General features: G+C 37.9%; 2 protein-coding genes across 2 annotated transcripts; one reads left to right on the top strand and one right to left on the bottom strand.

Moving 5' to 3' along the window:
• Positions 1–330: 330 nt before the first annotated feature.
• LOC139140285 (uncharacterized) lies at positions 331–7,115 on the bottom strand. Its single transcript, XM_070709432.1, has 5 exons — positions 7,034–7,115; positions 3,118–3,298; positions 2,522–2,575; positions 1,884–2,108; positions 331–1,303 (listed from the first exon to the last, which is right to left on the bottom strand). Exons 2-5 carry the CDS (start codon positions 3,265–3,267, stop codon positions 764–766), a joined length of 969 nt encoding a protein of 322 aa, XP_070565533.1. The 5' UTR covers positions 3,268–3,298; positions 7,034–7,115; the 3' UTR covers positions 331–763.
• A 1,902-nt stretch (positions 7,116–9,017) lies between these two features.
• Positions 9,018–26,389, top strand: LOC139140284 (bifunctional arginine demethylase and lysyl-hydroxylase JMJD6-like). The gene is made up of 8 exons (XM_070709431.1): positions 9,018–9,236; positions 9,951–10,159; positions 11,054–11,206; positions 11,863–12,059; positions 12,728–12,875; positions 13,394–13,582; positions 19,240–19,430; positions 20,385–26,389. Exons 1-8 carry the CDS (start codon positions 9,182–9,184, stop codon positions 20,458–20,460), a joined length of 1,218 nt encoding a protein of 405 aa, XP_070565532.1. The 5' UTR covers positions 9,018–9,181; the 3' UTR covers positions 20,461–26,389.
• The last annotated feature ends 1,192 nt before the right edge of the window (positions 26,390–27,581 follow it).

The following is a 27,581-nucleotide window of genomic DNA, read 5'->3' as shown; positions in this document are numbered from 1 at the left end:
AAATATGGTATGTGTGGCACTTACTAACGAGTTGGTGCTTGAAATGAGCATAAAACGAGGGACTCTGAGCCTGTACAGGCACTCATTAAGCATATGTACGGTCACGTCAATAGATATTTAGCTATATAAGACCTAGAGCAAGTCATCATGACAGCTCCCCCCCCCCCCCCCCCGGTCTTGGCATTTCACTTTCAAGCAGTTTCATCAGTGAATTCGAACTTGTGGCGGAAACCCGGGCGTTTTTGACCCTGGTCACTCGTGGGATTAATTTGTTCGTCGATAGCTGTAATAATGGAAGACTGTTTAATCGGAGAAAAATCACAACAGGGGTAATATGCTGTAAAACCTTTATTCAGTCAAAAGATCTAAGCATTTTCATTGATTCTGTCATTACTTTACCCTTCTCCATACATGACTGGTTACCTTTTGCATCTCTAATATTACAGTTTGCTGTTTGCAAGAGCAATCGCTAAGATGCGGACGGAATCATCCAGTAAAAATATAAAAAAACTGTATATGGACGTTTGATAACTGTAACCTAAGCAGCGTCATCAGGGAATATTTTCTTGAATATTTCTTAGTTGTTTTATCCGCGTTGCTGCGTCACATATATATTAAGCATTGCCAAATATGTTGATGGTTGATGTATAATTAGGAACAGAAATGGTGTTATTGCAGATGTTTATGAACAGAAAGAGACCAGGCGCACACAAAACTTGCAGAAATCACAATACGTTTCATGTAAACTTGAATGTTAGCTGGACTAGTAGATGGTATCACCCGTTGTGAAGGGGCCCATGGGTTGCAGACTCGGTGCCGCGGCAACGTGCTGTAGGGCGACAGGTTGCAGAGTCAACGGTGCCATACCAGCATTCTGCATTTCGACCGGTTTCTGCGAGACGACGGTTTGGGTTGTCAGTGTGTCCGGCGAGAATGTGTTCATGGCGAGTTGTTGATGATACTGGTGCTGCTGATGCTGATGCTGCATGTGGCAATGGGAGACGGGCTGGACGGGCACCAATACGTAAGTGCCAGCGCCACTCACGACGGAAGGTACTGCAGCACCTGGCAGGATATCGACTGGTAACGCAGCTCTCGGCATCGCAGCAGCTCTGGGCTGTAAGTCGACGGGTGGTGACGTAGTTTTGGCGTTCTCCTCCGTCGAATGGCGTGCATGGTTCATCACGGGGTAACCATCGTTATCACCGGGGTAGCCAGGGGGTCCCTCATTGTCCGTGTCAGGCTCCGCCATCGGCTGGACCTTGTTCTTCGCACTTGGTATGTGGATCCGTGTGACCGAGGTCTGAATTAAACAAAAAGGGTAAAATGTGTTTGAGAATTTAAAATCATCATGACGCATGACGTCGCCAGATCCATCAATCAATAAATCTGAGTTCATCATTCCCGAATCCCAAAATATGGTATATTTTCAATTAACTCTTCTTCAAAGTCAGATCCGAAAGCCCCATGCAGTCTTAATCATATCTACAGTTTTTGCATTGTCATTTCTTATACCCATATGATAATTTTACGAAGAACAGACGCTTTCACTTAGGTTTGGAATTTGATTCATGGATAGATATTATAACTCAACGTTGAGTAAAGCCACGACCGGTGACCAGTCTTGTTAGAAGAAATGACTGCAGAAACGTGAAAAAAACTAAAAGCCACGCCCGGCTACCCGGGTCGAGGAGGAAAAATACAGAGAAAAAAACTCTATATACTGAAAGCTGCAACCTGACGACCGGTCGTGTAAAGTTCCAGACGATATAAAGAACAGTGGAAATTCGCCTAACATCTGGTCGTGGAAAGAAATAGCAAAGAAATAAAGCAAAGAAGTAAAGTTCGCCAATGCAATTACTGATTAAGGCTCTGTTTCTCACCTTGGTGACTTCTTGGTCGTCTTGGCAACAGAGGAAGCCGAAGCAAGGTACGACCATCGTCAGAACGAGGATGGCAAAGCAGACGGTCGACATGGCTGCGTAGATGAGGAAGCAGTCGGTCGTTCCCTTGGTAACGAAGGTCGCGTAGGCATTCAGTGATGATAAGATACAACAAGTCATGCAAGCCATCGCCAAGATAACACAGAACGCCAGAAAAGCAGTCTCCTGTGTTCATAAGACGACATGACATTTGCTATCACTCAAACAAAGTCGACGTTTAAGACGAACAGAAATAAACTTCAACATATCAATATAAGATACATTCCCAGAGAGAAAAATTCCTATCGATATCAATTGAAATTCGTTTCAAATACATGTAAATAATGTGAAATATCTACAGAAATGCCAAAATATTCTGCAGTCATGCTGTGTTTAGAAAAACAAATCATATGAAAACGGCGGGAATTTTTTTTTTTCAAATTTTTAAAAAGATATACATATTGTGCGAAATCCGAAAAGTTTGTCAAATATCGGGTTTGGAAAAACTTTGTATTTCGGCTTTCTCACCCACCAAGGATGTTATGATCCATCCCTCTGGGTCCTCTTAAGGATTTGTTCATTTTTTTTGTGCTACTTACTTTCACAGAGTTTCTGTATGCGTTCACGATGCCGAAGATTCCGGTGAGAATTGTCTGAAAATCAAAACACAATGTCATCAAGTTGCCCCAAGATGCGCATGTAGAATTTCATGAATAAGTATCTCCAAACCTTACTGTGACTTCTGTTTCTGAGTATAATTTCCCGAATGACAGATTTCTGTGCATTTTGTTGTCAAGTTGAATTGGCGAAAGGTAACAAGTTGGTAAGGCGTTGGTGTTCAAAAAGTCACAGCGACTGACATGTGAGCGCAATGATTGCGCTACTCAATTAAAGGTAGACAGTCACTTGCAATCTAAAATATGCCCATATATGGTCAAAGGGGCGTTCCTTGATATTCAAAATGCCCGTGTGAGGGCGCTGTTTTTAAAAAGCGGTCACCCGCTTAAAATCTGTGATTGGTTAGATTTTCTCTTTCCACGGTAACTGTGGCAAAATTGGAACAGGTGACAGTATACCTTTAAAAGAAATAGTATTGTTCGACTGGTATTACAACAATAAATTGGAACAATACTTTAACCATGAAGAAGCAACACGATGGCTCCATAAATGAGGTATAGCAAACAAGTTCACTCACCCATCCAGATGTCCAGTAGGGCGAGTAGTAGAGAGGGTACAATTCCTCGCAGTCGTAAAACATCCACACAATAGCAACTGCCAGTAAAGACATGGCGAAAAACAGCATACAGATGCCGGCGGAAAACACCCTCTTGGCGGCGAACTTCATCTTACTGAACTTCGGCCAAGGGGCATCAGATCTGTAATGCAAAAAAAAGCATAGATATCATAACTCAGATAGATTCTTACAACGGCATTTTTTTTTGCCGACAATGGAAAATCTCTGATAACCATAGAAAGCTTTTCGAAAATATCTAGGATAACTGTTGGTATGATTTCCGTTAATGTTACCAACTGGGAAAATTAATGATGTAATAATTCACATGAGCGTTCATATATGATAATTAAAATTACAACTATTTATTTGTCACGATCCTATGCAAGAAAATGTGTTAGCATGTAGACTTTTATTCAAATGATTGTCACATTACTTTAGAATAGGCTTCAAGTTCGGAGGATAAACATTAGGACCCCCAAATGTTTTCAATGTCTTTCTGGTCTACCGCTTGTAGGGCTCTCTGGGAGTAAGAAACAAATTCACCGTCTTAGTTTTTTTTTGGTTTTTTTTTTGAAAATCAAAAATTTATCTCTCCACCCCACTCGAGTTAACACATGGATGGCGGCCATTTTGAGTTTCAAATATCGGAAATTACTGCTGTAGGTAATTTGTTTCTCTGGTATCAAACTAGAATCTTAATTTTTATTCTAAATTTTGATAAGAGAATGGGGAAAGTTTCGTTGTGAAAAGTTTGAGCAAACATTTAAGTCTTTCACTTTCGAGGCGCATGCTACTTTAAATTAGAGTATACTTGAATCATGAAGTATGGAGCACCATTCAATCCGCGAGCAATAATTGTATAACTAAAGGCATAAGAAATAAGGCAAAAGAGAGCTGCGCACACATTACCAAATGATTTAGTTTTTCGTGTCGACAGTAGTGTCAATTATGTGATCTGTTTTGTTATCTCCATAGTGTACTGTTACTATTGGATCGGAGTAGGTCTGAGCCCAAACTACCTATAATTAAAATGACTTACATTTCGGTACTCAATATAGCCAGAAATTCACCGTCCAAATGATCGAGGGCATGCGTCAGATACTGGTAACTCGAAATTGTTTTTGCAAGCAATCAAAACGCGATCAATGGGTTTATTTGTTTTTCTTTCACCGTATCGAACTGTTCCAATCCGCGATCCAATAAATCATGATCGAGATCTGACATAAACTGAAACTATTTGAGTTTCCATAATTTCTCCTGAGGGCTAGCTTTATCGACCACCGTAAACTAATTCTTGAGTAATTGTGTGCGATCATACTGTAGAACATCTGTCCAAGTAACATGCACCCTCCTCAGTCGTCGATCCCATAAATCGATTAATATTTCTCAACATAATAAAACAGAAGTTATTGCAGGTAATTGTATATATGTCCGGGTCAGAAGAAGTTGATCATTAACTAGTATACACCCCTGTGATTTGTGTCCAGTTATTAATTGGGTCACGGTTACACATGGTATTTTCACATGGATGCATATTTGAATTGTTTTGTCCTATTTATGAGGGGTGTGCCGTTTCCTCGAGCATGCGCACTCTCCTTGCAATCAGACCGGGCACGTACAAACCCTGGCGCCTGAAAAATTTACTGTAGCTGCACGGCAAAAACATTGATAACCCCATGCCCCTGAGTTCTTCGCAATCACCTGCCTTAACAAAAATACAACTGTCACATTTTTCAACCCTAGAATTATTGCCCGAGCCAAGTTATGATATGTACGACCAGTTGCTATTAGGGCGTGACGTAATCATTGGATATCAACAATACGCATATCAAGAGAATCTTAAACTGTAGTTAACTGCAGATAGCTTTGTCCTTTTGTTTCTGTCGTCATGGGCGCACAACCTAATCTATTTATTAGGCGTCGCGCCCCTACTTGTGGGGGCTCATAAAGCTCTTAGAGAAATAAAATCTTTTACCGTCTTAGTTTTTCCAAAATCCAAAATTTTATTTTTATCCCATATAGTTAACACAGGGATGGCGGCCATTTTGAGTTTCAAATATCACAAAATATGACCCCTGATTTTTATTGTTGAATCGGTAAGAGAATGGTTGAAAGTTTCATTTAGGAAAGTCTGAGCAAAAGTTTAAGTCTTTCACTTTCGAGGTGCATACTACCTTAAGACCTTATCTTGTGATTTTTTAGCATGATAAGGTAATCAACTGATGAAAATTATGTAAAGTAAGTTTAACATAGAAATATTATATTGTTATTGTTTGATAACTGTTCACTGAGCTCACAGAAATAATATTTAAAAAAAAACAATGCAAATGAAAACAAATAAAGAGATTGCATTTTGTAGAAATTCACTGGATGCTATTTCCTCGTATTCAAGTTCAACCATTGAAGTTTCAAGGTATCCATATTTTATGTCAAAACACAATGGTGAAGAGCTCTCACTTTTGTTCAATGACAAAAGATCCGATTGAGTGCTAATGAGATAAATAAGGACGTAAAAATTTTGATGACATCGGGAACGAGCGTATAAAGTCTTTACTGATAGGATCAGCAATTTAAAAATGTTACAGAAGTAAATTTTTCATACACACAAATTAAAGGTGGTATGACGTGCGATATGTGATATACACATCGTTTCTTAGCGTGTATGTAAGTATACTGTTGTCGCAAAGTAACTAGTCAGTTTCTTGTTCAATCATTATCGCAAATTAAGGAGATATGCAAATTTAGAAGAATATAGACATTAGATTAAGATAACACCTGTGATGGCATTTACTCATCTTTAAAACGTGTAAAACAGGTTCATCTGTGTACATGAAGATGAAGCTTAATGTTACTCCTATAACGCCGATTAGCCGACGTGTGTCGAATACCCGCAACAGAAAGAAAGCAATCAACATAAATACGAATGTTGACATATATTTTTCCACAGGAACACAATCGGTACATTTATCGCGTGTTTATTCCAAGCTTTCAGTATTGGAACAAGTATAGGAAATACTGGATCAAGGACAATGTGAAACGCAAATTCTTCACTTTATACTGTTCTTCATCTGTCAAAACTTAAGATAATCACCGCCAATTTTACGAGGCTTACAGTGGGGGCTTTTGACATAGCGTTTCTATGTCGGTAGTCATTAACTCCTGGGCCGTTTACTATATGCAGTCGTCGGTTTCCTTGTCTTTGATTTTTTACCCTCTGAGCGCCAAAGTCAATTTTTGTCGCCTATATCAAAATATATGCCAGTCAACTTTTTTCTATATTTTGCTTAAATTTTTGATAAAAATCTGAAGTCAATAAAATGTGATGTTCATTTGATCCAAAATTGTCAAAAAAATTACAGAAAACTTCACAAAATCGGTAAAATGTTGCACACAATAATTTTGGTGGGAAAATTGCAGTGCTCAAAGGGTTAACAAGTGCTTTATTCTGTGGATTTTGAAATACTAAGGAAACTGAGTGAAGAATAGTGTATGAAGTTTCTGAGATCGGAAAGATCCAGTCAGGTTCACTGAGACAAACCCTCCATATTGCGTACTAAAATTTCGTAAAGCGATCCGGCTTCCATTTAGTGTCAGGATTTCAACGTATATCATGACCTGAGTGACAGCTTTGACGGGGAACATGAAAGCAAATTCAATATTAAAGAGTTTGCTGAGCAATGAAAAACGTGACACATACACCGTGACTGTGACTTCGGCCGGTAATCTTCCCTGTCAACGAAACTGATCGCTTAATTTCTTCACCGAAATCGTTGCTTACACTGAGAAGTTACACCCACAGCGTGGCATAAACACTCTGAAAGACTCTGATCTGAGTTGACTGACAAATGTGAGTTTCCACAAGGATTCGAAAACTTACACGTTGACGACCGTCGAGAGCTGAGCGGAGGTTTCAGGATGTTGCGATAGTTCAGTGTTCTTACCAGCACCGTGCAGTTGTAATAATCTTACCTTTTCAAAGAAAATACAGATGGGAATATCCTTTAGTATAAAACTTCAACAGCAACTTCTCCAACGTCGTTGTGTATGTTACGCTATTACAGTGGTATTTTCTTTTCGCAACTGTGTCTAGTGATAAAAACTAAAAGTCACGATTCACAATAAATCAAAGCGCGTTATTGATTTTTCACGTCAACGAGCCATAAAGTCTAAAATTCGGTTGCTGGGACGATGGGAAACTTCCGCAACTATTCAACGGGTAAAGTTATTTCAATTTCCACCCTTGAGTGAAAACTGTATCACAAGGTTTTATTTTTTTGGGTTGTCTACACAGAACCATCTTTCTCTGTGTCTGTCTCCCCTACGATAAGTTCAAGCCAATAGAGCCAATAGAGTTTTCTTTGCCTTGTAGTAATCGTTCGGCCGCGCACATTTGACGTGCCCCCTCATTTTATCATCACATTTTTGACATGTAGTAGCAAAAATATGAGACTAGTTTCATGGTATTTAGGAGCTCGAAACAAGATATTTTTGATTGATTGCTGCCAAATTCACAAAGTGTCAACGCAATTTCTGCCTATTATCGGCTTTGCACATTTCAATGTTGTGTAAGTCATATAAAAGGGAATTGATCATGATAAGGAAATGGCGTGAGTCCATCGAACTGCAATCAAAACTTTTTAAATACGATTACCAATCATAAATTGTAAAACGAAATAAAGACCAGTCGTTTCTATGTTGCCCAGCATTTTGTCTATCTTATAACTTTATTTGATTAAGGCGAAACGGTTAGCAATAACAGCTAACAATGTTATAAAATATACTTATCGATTGCATTAAAACAATGGGCGTTTGTTTCCTTCTTGGCTGCGGGTTTGTCTTTAGGCATCCGGTGTACTTCTTAAGTAAAAAAAAAATGTTTTGTGTGTATTAGTCTGATAGTAAATATGAGTGAGGGACAAGGCGAGAGAATATTGGATATACGAGCCTGCACTGCTCTAAGTGAATAGATAACAATAATTCTAACAGTCTTATAGGGTAAATGGGTCAATGAAATCGGTGGTGTCCGGGTGCGTGTGTCCGTACATGTTTGTACGTGACGGTGCACGCTAAGAGCCCCAAAACGGTCGCCCGCGCCGCTCACGTGTAAACATTAGTGTTTATGTTTGCTAGGTTTATGGACGGACGCGCTCTTTGTCTTTGACAAACTGTAAATGTGGTTATCATTTATAAATGATGAGTAAAATCAAAATGTGTTCTGCAACGTTAGCGTCAGTTCGATCACTTAACAGACAGTGAAAGATTCTCCATGGGACTATGGTTTAATAAACAAAACAGAATTAAAGTAGGCCTTGTGAGGCGGTGCATTAAACATAAAAATGGAATAACGTAGCGTAGTTCTTGTTAAAAGGCAACACAGAAAGGAAATCTTCTGCGATATGCAGACAGTAACTCCCTTCCTCTTTTCTTGTGAGATGTAAAGACTTCTGTATGGTTTTGTCGCATGATTGATTCATGATCGTCACATGAAAGCAGAACAACGTTAACCATATTGAGTTTATTCCAAATCTCGCTTAATCAAAACAATTTTTATCACTTCGGGGGGGGGGGGGGGTTTGGAGTTAAAGTGCTCACAAAAGTAATAGAGTATTAAACGGGTGACAATAGCATTTGAATAACTGCGAAAAGATAAATAAAAGCACAGTCGGTAAAATGGATTATGCCAAACGTTGACAACGTCGATCTTGTTTTGGTGCGTTTCAGAGTCTGTGTAGACAAAAAGCGCGTTCCGCATGCCGGGATATCATGCTGGTTGTTAGCCGCGACGATGAACAATAAGTTTTGTTGTCACTCTGTGATGAACAGCGCCCCCATTCTCATCGAACGAGTTACGAAATTGCAACAAACACACAAGGCAGTTCCTTTCTTCAGGTAGTGCACACACAAGTGGCTAATGACAATTTCGAGGGAAATACGAGTGTGGACGGATTAATTTCGCAAAAATTACCTTTCGGACAAAGCAATTAGTTACAGCAGAAGAGTAACTCATTAAGTAGGGGTCCATATTATGGATCACCGGGTGAAGAAAAGGATATGGCAAGCCAAGAAAACCGCCCGACCAGGTAATTGACTGTTTATCGCCTATCCACGCAGTTTACTCTAGTACTATGTGATGTGCACGTAGGCAGCGTGACGGGTTACGGTGTGTGAAAATCAAGCTACTACGTATATTTCAACGGCAATAGGCTTGTTGTTTCCCGATTGTCCCGATAGAGATGTTAGGTAACTGCAAGGCACACAGGGAAGGGCGCCAATTATCTGACCCCAACGTGACTGCACCACACCAGTCACTACAGTGAAGCTGCACTTCGCGCGTGCGTATGTATGTCCAGGCTAGAGTAATATATTATAGCGGTTTTGCGTAAGCGCGTACGTGGGCAACTCCGGAGTGGGTTAGTTGACAGTACCGTATGCAAGTCAAGTAGTTATCTACACGATATTATCACATTCCCGTGTCGAAGTATTCATGGATTAAAGTTTGACAAATCTTCAAATATTCGGTGTTGAAAATGACATTGTTCGTTTGCGCAATTGCAGTGTGCATATACAACTAGTATCAGTAGTTCTTACAGTATATTTGAGATATGGGCCCTGGAGTCTGGACAGTGTATACTAGTATTAAAATATTGTTAACGCCCAGATTATACTCATTGAGAACTACGGACTTGGTTTCGAGTAACGAATATCTTTCGCAAAACGTTGGGTTTTTTTTTTAATTTGTTTCATTTGTTTTTGTTGAATAACTTTTCCCTCCTCTGTCACTGTTCCATTCTCAGAACTCAAAGAAAAATACGACTGGTACAAGCTGAAATACTACAAACTTTTTGACCTCTCCCACGAGTCCATTCCCGATAGCGTGGAAAGGATCGATTCCAGAAGGGTCACCAGGGAGGAATTCATTGAGAGTTTTGAAAAACCTCTGATACCGGTGGTAATCACTAATGACCAGCTTGAGTGGAGGGCTACAAATAAATGGACGGCTGAGGTAAGATAACTAATTTTACATAAACTGTCAAGAACAGTAACATTTTTATGTGCTCTAAAATATCCATATGGAATGCCTGTTCTGCTACATTGACCGTTTCCAGGTATCTAGAGCTCAGTGCCTTTTGCATCTTTGTTTCTCTGCATTTTCACTCTTTGACTGGTTCAAGGGATCATTGGATGATACCAGGTTATGTCTCAAACTCTGTACTGTATTTGTAGTTTCACAGGCTGTCAGAAGCGCGTCCTTATTAAATCATGCTTCATTCAGGTGCTAGAAACCAGGAGAAAACTTGTCATTCACATTGTGTGAAAAATTGTAAACTACTGGTCTGTGTCCCAGTCTTTGAATAAGATACGTAATGATAAGGTTATTCTGAAAAAAATTCTTGCAGAGTATGAACTGGCAATCAGACATCATGGTGTCTGACATCATGAGATACAGCTATGAAAATGCAACATTTGTAAATTCTTTCAGTCCATCAGTCTGAGGTATCCAGAAGGTTATTCACATCTAGCAAATGATATAGCTTATATCTGTTGCATTTGTTATGTGAAAAATTTTCTTGTATTGAAGAGTATTCTTTATGTGTTGGTGCTGAGTAGTATTGCAGCACAGGGAATACCGCTGTGAGCTGTTCAAGAGCAAAATAAAAATTGTTTATGTTTCGTTGGCTGAGAAGATAGACATTATTTGGAATCCCAATTTCAATAAATGATAAAGGCACTTGATCATCATGGTAGTGGATGTATCATCCATGAGCTGAAAGTTTGTCAAAATTCATATTTGCAGCAATTCACACTAACCAATAGATCTCTTTACATAACATTTTCCAAGTTAGCTATGCAGAAAGGTCACGTTTTTATTCTTTTTTTTCAATTAATTGCTATCCAGAGGCTGTCAAGAAAGTACAGAAATCAGAAGTTCAAGTGCGGGGAAGACAACGATGGGTATTCCGTCAAGATGAAGATGAAGTACTACGTTGAGTACATGCAGAATAACAAAGATGATAGTCCTCTGTATATATTTGATAGCAGCTATGGTGATGTAAGTTACCAGTCTCCACACTCAATGTATTCCTTTTCCCTATTTCTGTGTTTGTACAATGTACTTCTAATGTGATCTACATGCTGTAGTTGACCTGTCCTTCTGAAGTGCTAATGGCCTGAAGGTAGTATGTGCCTCAAAAGTGAAAGAATATAACTTTTGCTTAAACCTCCCTAAATGAATCTTTCAACCATACCTGTTTGAAATCAAGAATAAAAATCGGGATCACCATGCAAATTTTGGTACTAGTGAAATAAATTACCAAGATTTACCTATATTTGAAATTCAAAATGGCCTCCATCCCTGTGTTGACTGTATGTAGGCAAATAAAATTTTCTTTTTTTCAAAAAACTAAGGCAATTAAAATTTTTCTCTCACCAAAAGCTTTAAAATGAGCCCCCACAAGTGGTACATGTAGATCAGAAAAAAATTGTAAAAGTTTGAGTCCGAATATCTGTCCCTGAGAGGCGTTCTATCTTAAAAGAGGATCATAATAACTTTTCAAAATTTTGGGAAATTCTGACTTCTGATTGGATCTTTTTCATGAAAACAATCATCAGCTTGCTTTACTCATATTTCATGTAAATTCGGCACACATATCTTCGCCTCACATCAGTTGTTGGACTGATACAAACTTCTTTTCTGTTACTGCTCAGCATGCCAAGAGAAGTAAGCTCCTGCGTGACTATGAAGTGCCAAAGTATTTCCATGATGACCTTTTCAAGTTTGCCGGGGAGGCCAGGCGACCTCCGTACAGGTGGTTTGTGATGGGACCGGCCAGATCAGGGACGGGCATCCATATTGACCCTCTGGGGACCAGTGCTTGGAATGCACTGGTTGTTGGTCATAAAAGGTAAGTTTATTTTGTTCAGTTATATGCTCCACATTATTTTACACCATGACAGATAATTTATAAAGTAAGATGGACAAAATGAATTTGTCAGTGCATTAGCAAACAGGCGGAACATATTACCAAAGCGTACCTGCAGTTATGTTTTAGTTCACAACTTTGTTGTAAGGTAATTGGTGCCACCAAAACAAAAAGTTACGTAATGGATTGCTCAAGCAAACTTTACGCTCTTTCATTATCAAGAATAAAAATCTAGCCTTAACGTGCAGATTTTAAGACCAGAAAAACATGAGACGTACAATTTGCCAATATTTGTAATTGAAAATGGTTGCCCGACCTGTGCTAAGTCTACATTTTCCGTTTACACTAAACCAAGATGGTGAAAACTTCATTTGCTTCACAGGCTTTAAAATTTGTCCACACAAGCAGTAGACCAGAAAAGTTTTGTAAAAATTTGAGTGCACAAAAAAATGTTCTTTAGTGCATTCATGTACCTCCTTAAAAGTTCCAATTTCTAAACATCTGGTGTTAATTAATAAATTAATGGGGCAATCCCTGCCCCCTTCCAACTGATATGACAAACATCATGCACGTTGATAATTCTGCCCTAGGACATAACTCAGCGAAATTTATTTCAATATTTCGTATTTACTGACATTACACTGATGTAGGTGGTGCATGTTTCCAACGCACACACCGAAAGAGTTGGTCAAGCTGCGGCCCGGAGAAGGTGGCCAGCAGAGAGATGAGGCCATCACATGGTTCAAAATAGTGTATCCACGAACTCAGTCATCGTCCTGGCCAAAAGACTGCAAACCGGTAAGTCATTGATCCAACACATTGCGTCTTATGTATCTACAAAACCGGCAATGAAAAAGAAAATGAGAATTTGCTACTTGGTGACCTAGCATGATTAGCTCGTGTATGTGCTATGACAGTTCATAAAACAAGTAATATAATCTTATGAAAAGGTTAATTTGTAGAATGTTCTGTATTTCTCATCATGAAAATGTACGCAGCTTGCAGTTTAAATGTACTACAGAAGTTTCAAAACCAACTTAGCTGAAAATATTTTTATTTTAATTTAATATTTTTTCTATGAAGTGAGATAGTGATTAATTTCCATGTTCTCATAATGGCTTTGTTGGTACATGGACTTCTTGCAAGAAGACATAATAGGAGTTGTATTGCATTGGAATGCATTGGTTCACCAAAATATATCACTTCTGATTTCAGTGACATTAGCAAATTTCAGACAAAGAAAGACAACGTTTCAAAAACCTTTCTACTATCTTTTTTGTAGAAAGTAATATTTTTTTCCCACCATATCTATCCAGCTGGAGATACTTCAAAAACCAGGAGAGACCGTCTTTGTGCCGGGAGGATGGTGGCACGTTGTCATCAACCTGGACACCACCATTGCTGTCACCCAGAACTTCTGCAGTGTCACTAACTTTCCCATTGTTTGGCACAAGACAGTGAGAGGGAGACCAAAACTGTCCAAAAAGTGGTATGCTGCCCTCAAGGTGAGTGAGACGAACTGTCCAGGTGACTGGCCTCTCTCAGTGCTGTTCTTGCCTGCAGGGAAAACGAAGTTTATGGTTTCTGAAGTAATGTTTCTAGGTGCTTGCTGTCACCTGTAGTGTTTGTACTATAAATTTGGGCTAGCGTATGTAACTTCATTTAAGCTCAATTTGTCGTTTTAATCAGCTTTTCAAGAATTGGAAGGACAAAATCAACTAGCCATGCATGTGATCATTTATTATCACAACTGGAAGTTGTGATATAGAGGTGGTTTCAACCGGTGTTTGATGTCGTCCATTTCCGTAAACGACAAAAAGTCAAAAACTGCTGAACAGACTGCGTTGATATTTGGTACCGATACATAGACTGGTTCCAAGGTTCCAATTCCGAAAAATGGAGCCAAATGGAGCGGAGGTTATATAGTTTTGGGAAATTTCTAACCCCCCTTTTTAACTAATTGATTTTAGGGGTCTTTCATATATGTAGTTTTGGAATGTACACCAATCCTGCATTGTGGACTGTTTTATGATTTGTGGAACAGAAATGAGGTTTTGATGAATGTTAGAAATATGCAGGATGGCTGATTCAAAATATAAGAGATTTCTATGCTCTTTTGGGTATCAAAAGCAATAAAAAAAAACATATTTCATAGTTTAGATTCTCACTTTTGAGATGACCCTAAGCATTTGTTATGTAAACATCCTTGAGTCAATATACAGACTTTGACATTCCTGAGATTAAGTATCCATGACCTCACATGTTACAGTCTTTCACTACCATGGTATGGCCCAAACCCATTGTTATCAATGGTGAGTGTGGACCTGTCTACAGGAAATTGGGGTGAACAGGTTAGACAATGCCATGACAAGTTGCAAGGTAGCACCAGCATAGAGTCCTACGCATGTCCATGTGTTCTCACAGGAAATTACAGGGAAAAAAATTATTTGAGAAGTTTCTCTCCTTTAAATAGAAGTATATTACAATTTAAACCTGTCATGGATGGATTGCTCTCAAATGATCTGAAACACAGTTATTGCCCATTAGCAACAAATCTATAGCAAGATTTATGTAAAGTTCATGAACTTACACAAGGTATTAGACAAAAGATGACCATGACTTGCTACTTTTCAACATTTATTTCATTCAGATTTCCTCAGCCTAGTGTATAATTTTGTAATCTTAATTACTGTCAACTTAGCTTTACTAACTTATTCTAACCTCATTATTCTTACACTACTGTTATACCTTATAACCACAAAATTTCAAGAGATGCATATATGATTGTCACTTAACAAACAATTTACAAATATGTCTTCTGCTGTTTTTCTCCATATACATATACATGTCCCTTTTCTCATAAAAATGGGCTTAAAATCGCAATGTGAAAAATAGTCTTTCAGCTGTATGTTGCTCATTGACTTCGTGGTCTGTCTAATTAGTCTCCACGGACACCGTCCGGGGGGACTTATAGGTTTGGTCATGTCCGTGTGTGAGTGCCTGCGTCCGTGTGTGCATCCGTCCGTCTGTTCACGCAGATATCTCAGACATGCCCTTGTCAATTTCTTTCAAACTTTGCACAAGGATAGTACCCTACCCCATACAGATGCACGTCGATTTGGCCATGTTAGAGGACTTTTTAGTTTACACCACCATAGACTACCATGTATAAGTCAGCTGTCTATAGAATCCCATGTATAAGGCCAAGTAAAATAAAAATTTAGTTTGTCATCATATTCATATTGCAAAAGGATTCAGTGACACAGTTTTTAGTCCCCATGGATGAAGTCCAGGGCCTTATAGATTGGGTCATGTCCCTCCGTTCACGCAGATATATAAAATATTTGACAAAATCTCCCGTGACCTTGGTGACCTTTGACCTCAAATATACATATTTGTCCATAACTCAGTAACCACAAGTGCTACACCCTCATATATGGTATGATGGGACACTTATGACGCCACATATTGTACCTCATTAATTATGTGCATATCTAATTTTGAGCGAGCCAATAGAGCTAGGTCTGATTTTTGGTATATAGGGATGACTTAGCAATTCAATTTTTTTGACAAAATGTCACATGACCTCAGTGACATTTGACCTGAAATATACATATTTGTCCATAACTCAGTAACCACAAGTGCTACACCCTTCATATATGGTATGTGGGACACCGCATGACGCCACATATTGTACCTCATTAATTATGAGTAGTTTCACAATGTGCCAGTTGTGATCAAGTGCCATTGGCGCTATTTTGTTCAATTAAGTAAAAGTATTGCCTTACATCTGAATTACATGTAGGTTGTACTGGTGTCCTGTAATGTGAGAATAGAATGATTATACTTAATTATATTCACTACATGCAGCAATTGATTGTCAGAAACTCAATATGTAGAGGTTGCATATAATGATTATTACTGTAATTATTGCATTGTATGATTGTATAAATTTTACTGTAAGGACATACCACCATCTACAATAGAATGCCAGCTCTACCCTCCGGGAGAGAGGGAGGGTTGTGGTGTGCTTTGCTCAGCAAGGCTAGCTCAGGGTCATAACAGGGGGTAACTTCTGTAGACCTTTCCTGGTCGAGTTAATCAAAATCTGTGTAGAGCTCAAAATGCCCAAACAATCACCGTGACGCACTTTGCTGTGACACCCCATCATCACTGATAGGTCCAGTCAGAAAAAAAACCACCATGTTTACATATACGGAAGCCAGAAAATTTAGTTGAAAATCATGCTTATGTATGCCATTCCTGATCCTTTCAGTAAAGTTGTCTGGTCTGTGAAAGTTCCAATACATCATACAAACATGTTACTGTAAAAGCATTAATTATTCAATGGGATTTAATTTCGCTATTTTCTCTGAAACATAAAATCCACTAAATTAAATCCCTGTGAAAATGTTTAATAACAATAGAACCTATTGTTTTACCAGCAAAATCAGTGAAATTAAATCCTAGTGAAATGTCTCAAACATCAAAATAGTGAAATTAAATCCCTGTGAAAATTAATGAATTTACAGTGTTTTGTGCATATACAGGCTTTACCAACTTGACAGTGAAAATGAACCTGTCAGGAGAAATAGCTAAAGATAGAATAATACTGTAAATGTATCAACTCCCAAGCATATCAAATTTAGTTTTTGCATTTGTGGGGGATGTGGGGTAAGGGGGTAAGAGCTGATATCATTTTTGCATGCATCAAAATTGCATAGGGATTTTGGACTTGTTTTCTGGAATCAGGCCATGCAGCAATATTGATAGAAGTAAATAGTCTGTGGGCCAAGCCTTATAAAAGGCTCTAGAAGTTGATTTTTTTAGTCCCACAGACACCATCCAGGGGGACTTATAGGTTTGGTCATGTCCGTGCATGCGTGTGTGCGTCCGTCCGTTCACGCAGATATCTCAGACATGCCCAGGTCAATTTCTTTCAAACTTTGCACAAGGATAGTACCCTACCCCATACATGTACAGATGCACGTCGGTTTGTTTCACAATGCGATCAAATTTGGCCGTGTTAGAGGGCTTTTTAGTTTTCATCTCCATAGACTCCCATGTATAAGGCAGTCTCCATAGACTCCCATGTATAAGGCCAAGAAAAATAAAAATTTAGTTTCTTATCGTATTCATATTGCAAAAAGGATGCAGTGACACAGTTTTTAGTCCCCACGGATGAAGTCCAGGGGGCTTATAGATTGGGTCATGTCCGTCCGTGAGTCCATCCGTTCACGCAGACATCTCAGATATTTTGACAAAATGTCACGTGACCTTGGTGACCTTTGACCTCAAATATATATATTTGTCCATAACTCAGTAACCACAAGTGCTACACCCTTCATATATGGTATGATGGGACAGCTTATGACGCCACATATTGTACCTCATTAATTATGTGCATATCTAATTTTGAGCGAGCCAATAGAGCTAGAGGTCTGATTTTTGGTATATAGGGATAACATAGCAATACTATTTTTTTGACAAAATGTCACGTGACCTTGGTGACCTTTGACCTCAAATATACATATTTGTCCATAACTCAGTAACCACAAGTGCTACACCCTTCATGTATGGTATGATTGGAGACCTTATGATGCTTCATACTGTACCTCATTAATTATGCATATATCTAATTCTGAGCAAACCAATAGAGCTAGCGGTCTGATTTTTGGTATATAGGGATAACTTAGCAATACAATTTTTTTGACAAAATGTCATGTGGCCTTGGTGACCTTTGACCTCAAATATACATATTTGTCCATAACTCAGTAACCACAAGTGCTACACCCTTCATATATGGTATGATGGGAGAGCTTATGATGCCACATATTGCACCTCATTAATTATGCGCATATCTAATTTTGAGTGAACCAATAGAGCTAGAGGTCTGATTTTTGGTATATAGGGATTACTTAGCAATACAATTTTTTTGACAAAATGTCACATGACCTCGGTGACCTTTGACCTCAAATATACATATTTGTCCATAATTCAGTAACCACAAGTGGTACACCCTTCATATATGGTATGATTGGAGACCTTATGATGCTTCATACTGTACCTCATTAATTATGCATATATCTAATTCTGAGCAAACCCATAGAGCTGGATGTCTGATTTTTGGTATATAGGGATAACTATAGGATAGAAATTTTTGACCAAATGTCATGTGACATCGATGACCTTTGACCTCAAATATACGTTTCTGTCCATAAATACGTAACTACAAATGCTATGTCCTTTATATTTAGTAGGGTAGGAGACCTTATGACAACACACGCTTTACCTCATCAATTATGCACACATCTTATTCTTGGCAAGGGAATAGAGCTAGAGGTCTGATTTTTAGCATATAGGGATTAATTAGCAATACAATTTTTTTTTCAAAATGTCACGTGACCTTGATGACCTGTGACCTTGATTATACATATATATGCATAACTCGGTAACCACTAGTTCTATACCCTCCAATTCTGATAGGATATTAGACCTTAAGATGTCACATCTTGTACCTCATTATTATGCACATATGTATTTCTTGGCTGGCCAATACAGCTAGAGGTCTGATCTTTTTTCCCGATTTAGAACCATAACTTAGACATGCCTCATGTGTTTCAAATTGGGAACAACGACATAGACCTATGTGCCCATAGATATCAACATATACACTCCAGTGATACTGCTTAATGACCACATTTCTCTGCCCCATCAAGACTAATACTCCTATTACAAGTGGGGACTATGTCATTGTCAATGACTTGTTTAACCAGATGTTTGTGTAAATTGATATTATGTGAAAAGACAGTTTACAACATGCTTGAATTACCCTGCATGTTTCAGATTTTCAATTAAATCAGCAGGTTTTTAATTTAGCTACAAAGATGTCCTACTCATATCATATAAAGGAAAAGGTTTTAAAGATTAGTGATTCAAACAGACTTAGCTAAATTCATTAAAAATTAGGATGCTAATTAAAACGATATGTTTTATAGTACATGTATGTTGGTCATGCATTGCTTTTATTATCAACTGGTAGTATTTTTACGTTTGATGTTATTACAATTCCCTCTTCAAAAGAGGCAAAACCTTCTGCACAAGCGTCTTGATGTCAATATGAGACAGAAGATTTTTTAACATTTCCCTCTGCTATTCACAGAAACATCATCCAGAACTTGCAACTATAGCAGACGGGGTGGACCTGAACAAACCCACCGAACTACAGTCAGACAGTTCAAGTTCTAGTTCCAGCAGCAGCAGTGACAGTGAGTGCTCCACGTGTTGCTCCTCCGACGACTCGGACAGCGAGGTCAATGACACCAGGAGGGAAACTGACAAGAGGACTAAGCGGTAAGTGTTTGACAAATCAAGCAGTAACAGACTCAAAATGAAATTTGTGTAATCAAGGCTTGTCACTACCAAATACTACAATTACAAACTACTTGCCCATATAGCATAGGCAATACAATTATTTGTTCAGAGAAAAGAAGTAAACAGCAAGTCAAAATGTGGCACTTAATCAGCTGTAAACCTCAGTAGAATAGAGAGTAGGCGGAGGGTTGAAAAAAAAAATTGTCAACACTTGAGTCAGTACAGTAAGAAAATCCAGCCAGCTGTGAGATGGGGAGACATCAAAGATGAGGTGTTGAAAGTAATGTGATCTTCAAAGAAAGTGTGATTTTGCCCTTGTTCAAAGTGTTGTGCTTTTTCAGTCTTTTTTTCAATTACATACAATTTTTTGATGGTTTATCGGAGATTACCGTCCATACAAATGGAAAGTGATCTGAAGACAAGGTAGAGACAGTTGCATCTGACACAGCAGCAAGATTTTTAGACATTTTTGAAAGATTTAGGAGTATTGTTTGAATAAAGCAGAGCTACATTTTTGGGGCAATAAAAATATTGGTCAACTGTTGAAATGGGTATTTAGTCCTTTTAGCTGTCCAATGCTATTCTCATAAGCTAATGGATGCATTATGTACAAATTTTGAGCAGATTCCCCAAAATCCATTCCCGAGATGCCATGCTAGATGTTGTACATGCAACTACCATGCCAGATGTTGGAACTATGCAAACATGAAACCAAGAAACAAATACATATCAAGAAATTTTGATATTAATAATTCTCTTTTCAGGTCAAGTCATCAAAAGTTTTTAATAGCAAATAGCAAATACTATTCAAAAAGAAACTACCAGTATATACATGTAGAATGATTACTGGAGACACATCTCTTTTCAGGCAGTGTTTTAAAAATGTGTTATTCAATGCAATATTGAGGGAAATAATACATGTATTTATTCCAGGAGGAAAATATCTACCTCGGACCATGAAATGGATGACCGGAAGAGCTCATCATCCACACCCAAGACGTGCAGATGACAGGATGGAAAATGAACAAGGATAGGGAGACGATGTACATTGTACACACACTTACCAACTTGAGTAATATATTTTCTTGCCACGGTTGATTGCTGCTTCTGTTTCATATAAAGATACATTTGATTTGATATTTTGGTAGTTTAGCCACAACAATGTTGTCTTTAACCCTCTTCACCCCCATTTCTCTATATAGAGGGCCAACTTTGCCATAGAAATCAATGGGTTTGGACAAAACCATGGTGGTGAAAGGGGTTAAAGAGTAATTTGCAAGAGTGCTGCTTTACCAAGGACTGAGCAAGTCCATTTCAACTCTCCCGGCAAAATAAACATATTGCTAATACTTGCCTTGCGGTCTATCACAGATTAACCTTCACACAGAACATGCCACGCCACCTACTTTCATCTGTTTAGCATAGCTTCATCTTTTTGGTTTAGCCCCTTTGTCTTCAGTAATATATTTTTCACCCGTTTCTAGGCATGTAGGGTTGAAATTGTCTAAGGTGCATGTAGATATCCCTTTCAGAGATCAGTTCCAGAAAAGTGAAGGTCTTCTTTCTGCTGTATGTTTTCCCCTGTCACAACTTCACGTGGGTACATCCCCGCTGTGTTCAATGGTATTGCGGGACCTCAACACAGGGAAGAAAGGGGTGACTGGGTTAGTGATATCATTTATGATCATTTTTCAGAACTAGCCCTGGGGGGTACATCAGTGTCCTCTTTCCTGCAAAGTAGATTTTCAAGTGGTTGCCATGGAAGTAAACCTAAATTTGATAGAAATTTTAAGAGTCAGTGTAATGTAATGTACTCAGTAAAATGAGGATCAATATTATATTATGAAATGAAAATCAATGTGCACAAGTACTATTTTAAGGTGCATCATTGAAGATGATCTGTTTCCATTAGTACTCAATGGTATATGCTTCTTTAGAAGGAAAATTCTTCATTATTTATCCCTGAAAAGGCCAGTCCTTTTTCCCCAATCAGTGAGGAATTTTGTGTTCAAGGAATTTGAAATGTCTTGCACTGGATAGAAAAAGTGAGACAACTGGCCGCCCCTACTTACAGAGACCATTTTCCTGTACTTTTAGTACACTTATTTACATACCAATATCAAATGAACCGTTTATGATAGATATTCACAGGAATCCAGTGGCCTGTACTGTAAAGGCAGAGGCAGTTTGTTCAGGACGCCATTTTGAAAACAGGTTACAAAAACAAAGTCCAGAGCAATCTGATTTTCTGAACCAATTGCACAATGTCTATACGGCTAACCTTTGCTGTATTCAGTGCAGTTGCCTACCTTGATTTGTGTACGTAAAGATTGGAAATATTTTTTGAAATTCAGTAGATATTTGGACCTAACTGATTAGCTCCTAACTCATGCCTCTTTGTGTGGGCAAGTAAATATGTTTCCCATCACTCACTTTTTTACCGGGTCTGTTCCTGTTTAAGGCAGTACACACCTCAAAATTCAAAGATAAACATTTTTAGCTCAAACTTTCCGTAAGGAAACTTTAAACCGTTCCCGCCTTAAATCAAAAATGAAAATTAAGGGTCACCAGCCAAAACATGGTACTGCAGAAAAACAAATTGCCCAAATACCCGTATGAATGAACACTCAAAATTCAAAATGGCCGCCAACCCTGTGTCAACTCAATGGGGGAAATTAAATTTTTTGATTTTCACAAACAATTTTTCCCAGCCATAAAACTAACCCTAACTCGCAAAAAATGACATCTATCCTGATACCGCAGACCAGATACATGTACATCAGCCATATTTGTACAAGAAATGGTTGTGTAACTGTTAGCACTGTATTGTTTTTTGCATGGCCCTCCAAGTGAAAATCAGAGGTTTGCTTCATAAGGTACAGGCTCCCAAAGTCCCCTTAGTTCTTCAAAAAGATACTATTTAAAATTTATTAGCTCAATATGCGTAGGTCTATAATTTGTACCAGTAGATTTTTTTTTAAATAACATATATCTAAGACCAAGTGTTGTTTTATCTAAGACCGAGTGTTGTTTTCCATTAGTGTATTTACATTGTGTACTACATGTATACTCCCTAGTAGTTCAGGATTCATACAATTGTTTTTTATTGAGGCTACATGCATTAGTTTCCATGGAAACCAGAGAACTCTACTCACACCTGAAATTTCCTAATAAATGAACAGTTGTTGGGTTGGTCACTTCTTGTGATATGATTGGCCACTGAGAGAATTCAAATAATACAGCTGACCATTTCAGTTACTTTTCAATGGATATTGATCCATTTTACACTACATGTATTTCAACAGAAGTAAGTATTATTAATCAGGATTAACGCAGGAGAAATTTCCACAGTATGAATAAAAAATTAACATTTTGTGGTTTTTGACCGGAAAATTTATTTTCTGTCGGGAACTTGTCAGTAATTGGAATACAGCTGTCCCATCAACGCTCTATGCATAGATGAAAATTTTGCAAGAAAAAAAAAATTAACTAGGGATGCAATGGATATACATAATACTAATTATTCTCCTGTGCAGTTGTTGAATAATTTTAACGAGAAGATTTTTCGTAAAGTTTGAAGGAAGAGTAGTTTTCTAATTTTTGAATATATCTATCAGTCCTGTCCGTAAATGTGCAGAGATGTGCGTATTCTGACAGTGTTTATTGCTCGATCAATGTTTGCAGTTTCACCTTTGACCTAATGATGATATGACTGACAGACCTTCAATGATTTGATACAAAAACACTCAGAAAGTATTAATGACAAATTGAATATTATTCACAGATATCGACGCAGACCTCACACCTGCTTTTCTATCATATAAGTGGCTTTGTTTTACTCTGCTAATGTACGTAATGCGGCAGGTCTTGGAACCTTTTTGCAATTCTTTCAGAGAATTTCGAAACGACGTTTGATCACAGTTGAATCTCAACACACAGCAGTAGCTCAGGTAGACTCAGGAATGTACCGTGCACACCCAATTCTGAGCATTCAAATGAAAAAACTGTGAAGTTAACAGAAAATATATGTAGTTTATATCGAGAGAGACAGAGAGAGAGAGAAATCTTCAAAAGAATTTGTAATTTCTAGAACTTCGTAGTAGAAATGATGAAAAGTAGATTATATGTAAGCTAGCTGAGACATACAATTAATTGTGTGCAAAAGTTTCTGTCATAAAAAAGCATTATTTGAAATTGTAGACTGATATGAATGATAATATATATATTGCTCATTTTCCGGAGTATATTTTGGGCCTGTTCCGTGGTCGAGTGTATCTGTTGCATTTCTGTACAATGCAGTGTAAACAGTCAAGGTTTAGCAATTCTGCAGTATAAGATCTATGTTGTATGTGTTTCCCATATATATATATATATATAATGATACCTTGTTGCCTTCTGTATTATCCTTCAAATCAGTATCTTAGATTTTTCACTGGTTTATAACCTAGTCTCTGTAGTTTTTGTGGAGCGTAGGGTGTCAGTGTTTATCGAAGTGAACATTCAGTAAATTCTCATTTTCTGTTGGCGACAGGTTTGTTTATTTACTCAAATCAACTAAAACAAATATTGAAGGACTCCTTCATGAATATGTGCCATTTGTATTTCAAGTGAGTGTCCGTAAAAGACATTGTCAATTTTGTGAAAATGACGTCGTACTTGATTAGAGTAAATTTCAGAATAAACAAGAATATTACCTTTTTTTATATGACAAGTCACAGAGTAAAATTAGCAGGAAAATATTTTTTCTACAGTGTTGCCTTGCTTTGCTGTAGCACAGTGAAATATATTGTAGAGCTTATGTAATGCGTAACTTTATGTCGAATCAAGCAATTACAATGTTAGCACACTTTATCTCGTGAAATCTTGTTGTGTGAAGTCAGGGTTCTCCACATGGGGATTTTGAGGGGTGGGCCACCCCTCTGTTTTAGGAGCAATCTATTCATATGTTAATAACTGTACAAATGAAAGATACGTTTTCACAACAAAAGAATATGCAAATTATACATTGTTATGTAAATTGGCTGCCCCTCTTTTATTCTATGCTGTGGAGAACTCTGAAAGTCAAAAGTATACTTTCGTCTGTGTGAGAAATGTTGCTATTCATTTCTGGAGAAATAGTTAGTTGAATGACAGGGCTGTTCATACTTCAGAGTGTATAAAATGGGACAGTGTGATTAAAATCAGGCAAAGGATTCACTCAGTTGCTTGGCCTTGTTTTTTTTTATTCCTTTATCCTCTTTAAAGTTTTGTTCTCATGGTCCCCAGTTGTGGCCAAGGATGGAAAACATGAAAGGCAATGTGTGAAAGCTGTAACTGTTGATTTTTTTTCACATTTGTCGTTTCTATTGCAACTACAGTTTCTTGTTCTACTTCCCCAAAGCATTATGAGGTTCACAGTATTCAGCTTGTCAACTCAGCTTGTACATGTGTAGACTGAATTGTTATTGTTGGAAGTGAATTCTGGTCTGGACTGAGATTTAAAATGTAAACAATGACAGTGCATTTACACTTATGAACACTGCGTCAACCAGCTGTATGGAGGATACCTGTCTCTACATCTTTGGTGAGTAGAACAAGAACTTTCAAATGACATACAACAAAGCAGTGAAAAAAACATCGAAATTGCAGCCCATTAAGGCTGAGAACAGTTTGAAATTCGATTTTTATTCAGATAAAAAGTGACACATACGGTACGTGGCAATAAGTTGTCAACTTCCAAAAAAATGACGGAGGCAGTAATATACTAAACCTTTCTTAGTTCAAATCAGGAATGTTTGACCGAGAGAGAAGTTCAAGATACATGTACTGACTTCAGTTGCAGCTGCATATTGTGTTTATGTGAACACGCCAGCAATTATAGGCATAACCAACATGATAATATCATGAGAATCTAACCAATCAAGTGTCAATGTTCCCATGATTTTGAGCCATGTGCCGTATGCCCTCCAGGATTTGCAAAGTTCACGCATGAAAGATGTTTTATCATAGGTTTTGGCCATGACACCGCAACTGACATCATACATGCCACTCTGATCGTCTGGTTGCTAGGTTTTTCAGGCACAAATCAGAGAAAGACCATTTCTCAAAAACTGCATCCTCACTCTTTCAGCGTTTCCATAACTCAGAATATGTCAAAGAGATGAAAGCACTAAATGTTATTTCCTTTCCGCCAATGTAAAAAAAGCTGAAATGTAACTTGCATTGGACTGTGTTTCCCAGTCGGAAACTTTTCATACTTTTGTAGTGTTTTGAAAACAAAAACAGAATAACAGAAAAGAGTTCTAGTGTCCATGTACCCAGCAAGGAGTTGTGAAATTTTTTTTTGATATAATTTTTGAACATTGACAAGATATGTGATAATGTTTCACAATAACATGATCATTTTAAAAACTACTTTGCCATGGGCGGAAAAATATTACCGTAAAATAATTATTTGGATATTCTACATTAGTGAGTTTTATGAACCATATTGGTTAGATCGCTAATTGAGATGGACTGCTTCATTCATGTCTAACCTTTTTGTTGAATAGTTTTGAAAGGCGCACTTGTGTTGACAAATTGATAATGATTTTCACATGTGTGTTACCCCTTCATCGCAAATGACCTTTCAGAACTGCTTCAAGATATATAGCCATGTCTTAGAAGTGTACACACAAACAGCCAATGTATTTTCACCTTGTTCTTTGCGGTATACATTGAATTGCCAGTACTGAGACAAAGTGTGTTTAGTTTTAAAAACTCTGAATAAAAAACCCTCTGATGCGACATTTGTGTATTTCATGTGCAATGTCCACATAGCTTTACTATAAAAACAGCATTGTTCAAGATGTTGATCATATGTACTCTTTGGTCTTAATGTGTAGTCACTCATTGTGGAATTATGTGCCAGTGTAGGGTTCAGAATTTTTTTTTTTTATTAAATGTACCTATTACTATAACTTTTGTGTTGAGTGGTTCCTAGTATAGACTGAAAGATCCCCATTGCTCGAGGGCGCTCTGTAAGCTCCCCAGTGGGGCGAGCGTACAGAGCGCCCTCAAACGACGGATCTTGCAGTCTATTCCTAGTAATGCAACGCCAGATTCCATACTCTCACATGTTGGAAAATCAACATGCAGACATAGAAGGGATGAATTTCCAAACTGACAAGGAGGCCCTTCACTGCTGCGAGTGTATGCGATACTCTGCCTGGAGGGAGTAGCTGTCACCTGCCGTGGTCTGTGTGAATGCGGATCACTGTAACTCGCTTTGAATAAGCAATGTGATATTTTAGTGTTTTCGGATTTTCACTGCTGTCAATATCTTAATTTAGCCAAAAAGACGTCCTGGCAGTAGGGAATATAGGGAAAAGTTTTAAAAAAGACATGTTTTACAGTATACCAACTCTGTCAAGGGAATATCTGCCGTGGCCAAAACCATGATTGCCTAACCCATCAGACACTTGAATATCTATTCTTGTTACTATGACACAGGACTGCAGGATTGTTATTTCATGCCGGAAAAGAGATTAAGACATCTTCTGAAATATCGTGATTAGAAAATTCTGAAATTTTCCGTCAGTCGCTATATTAATCCATTTCGGCTATTTGGTGAAATAATATTTAGGAATCTGGAAACTTTTGAAATAATTACCCAGTACTTGACCACCTAGGCGTTGTAGGGGTGGACCATTATGTCATGGGGGAGATAGTTAGTTTTGAAGAAACATATTCACATGAAGATCAGCCTATAAAAATGTAAATTTGAAGGAAAAAGTGAGAGTCGTACGAAATCTTCAAGTTTGTTCTGTTATGTGTAATATGTGATATAAAGAGACCCTGGCCGGGCCCGCTAGCTTGCGTAAGAACTTCTGAAAATATGATGTCATCGAAACCCCTACATTGAACTCAAGAGACCGCTAGGGGGCTTCACAAATCAGCTGCAATAGCGTTGACATGTCAATTTGAAAAAAAAACCTGATTCCAGGGAAAAAATACTTGCACTTATATAAAATTTTAATCAACTTATAACAAGTTAATCAACAAATTGTTCAAGAAAGAGTTATTCAAAATCCGAAAGCTATTTATAGTTCGGTTGAACTTTTCCTTTAAAATATGCATGTCAGCTCCTAGCACCCTCTTCGCAGATCTAAA

This window comes from Ptychodera flava, chromosome 9 (assembly GCF_041260155.1).
Source record: "Ptychodera flava strain L36383 chromosome 9, AS_Pfla_20210202, whole genome shotgun sequence".
NCBI lineage: Eukaryota > Metazoa > Hemichordata > Enteropneusta > Ptychoderidae > Ptychodera > Ptychodera flava.
This window is presented reverse-complemented; position numbering and strand designations above follow the sequence as displayed.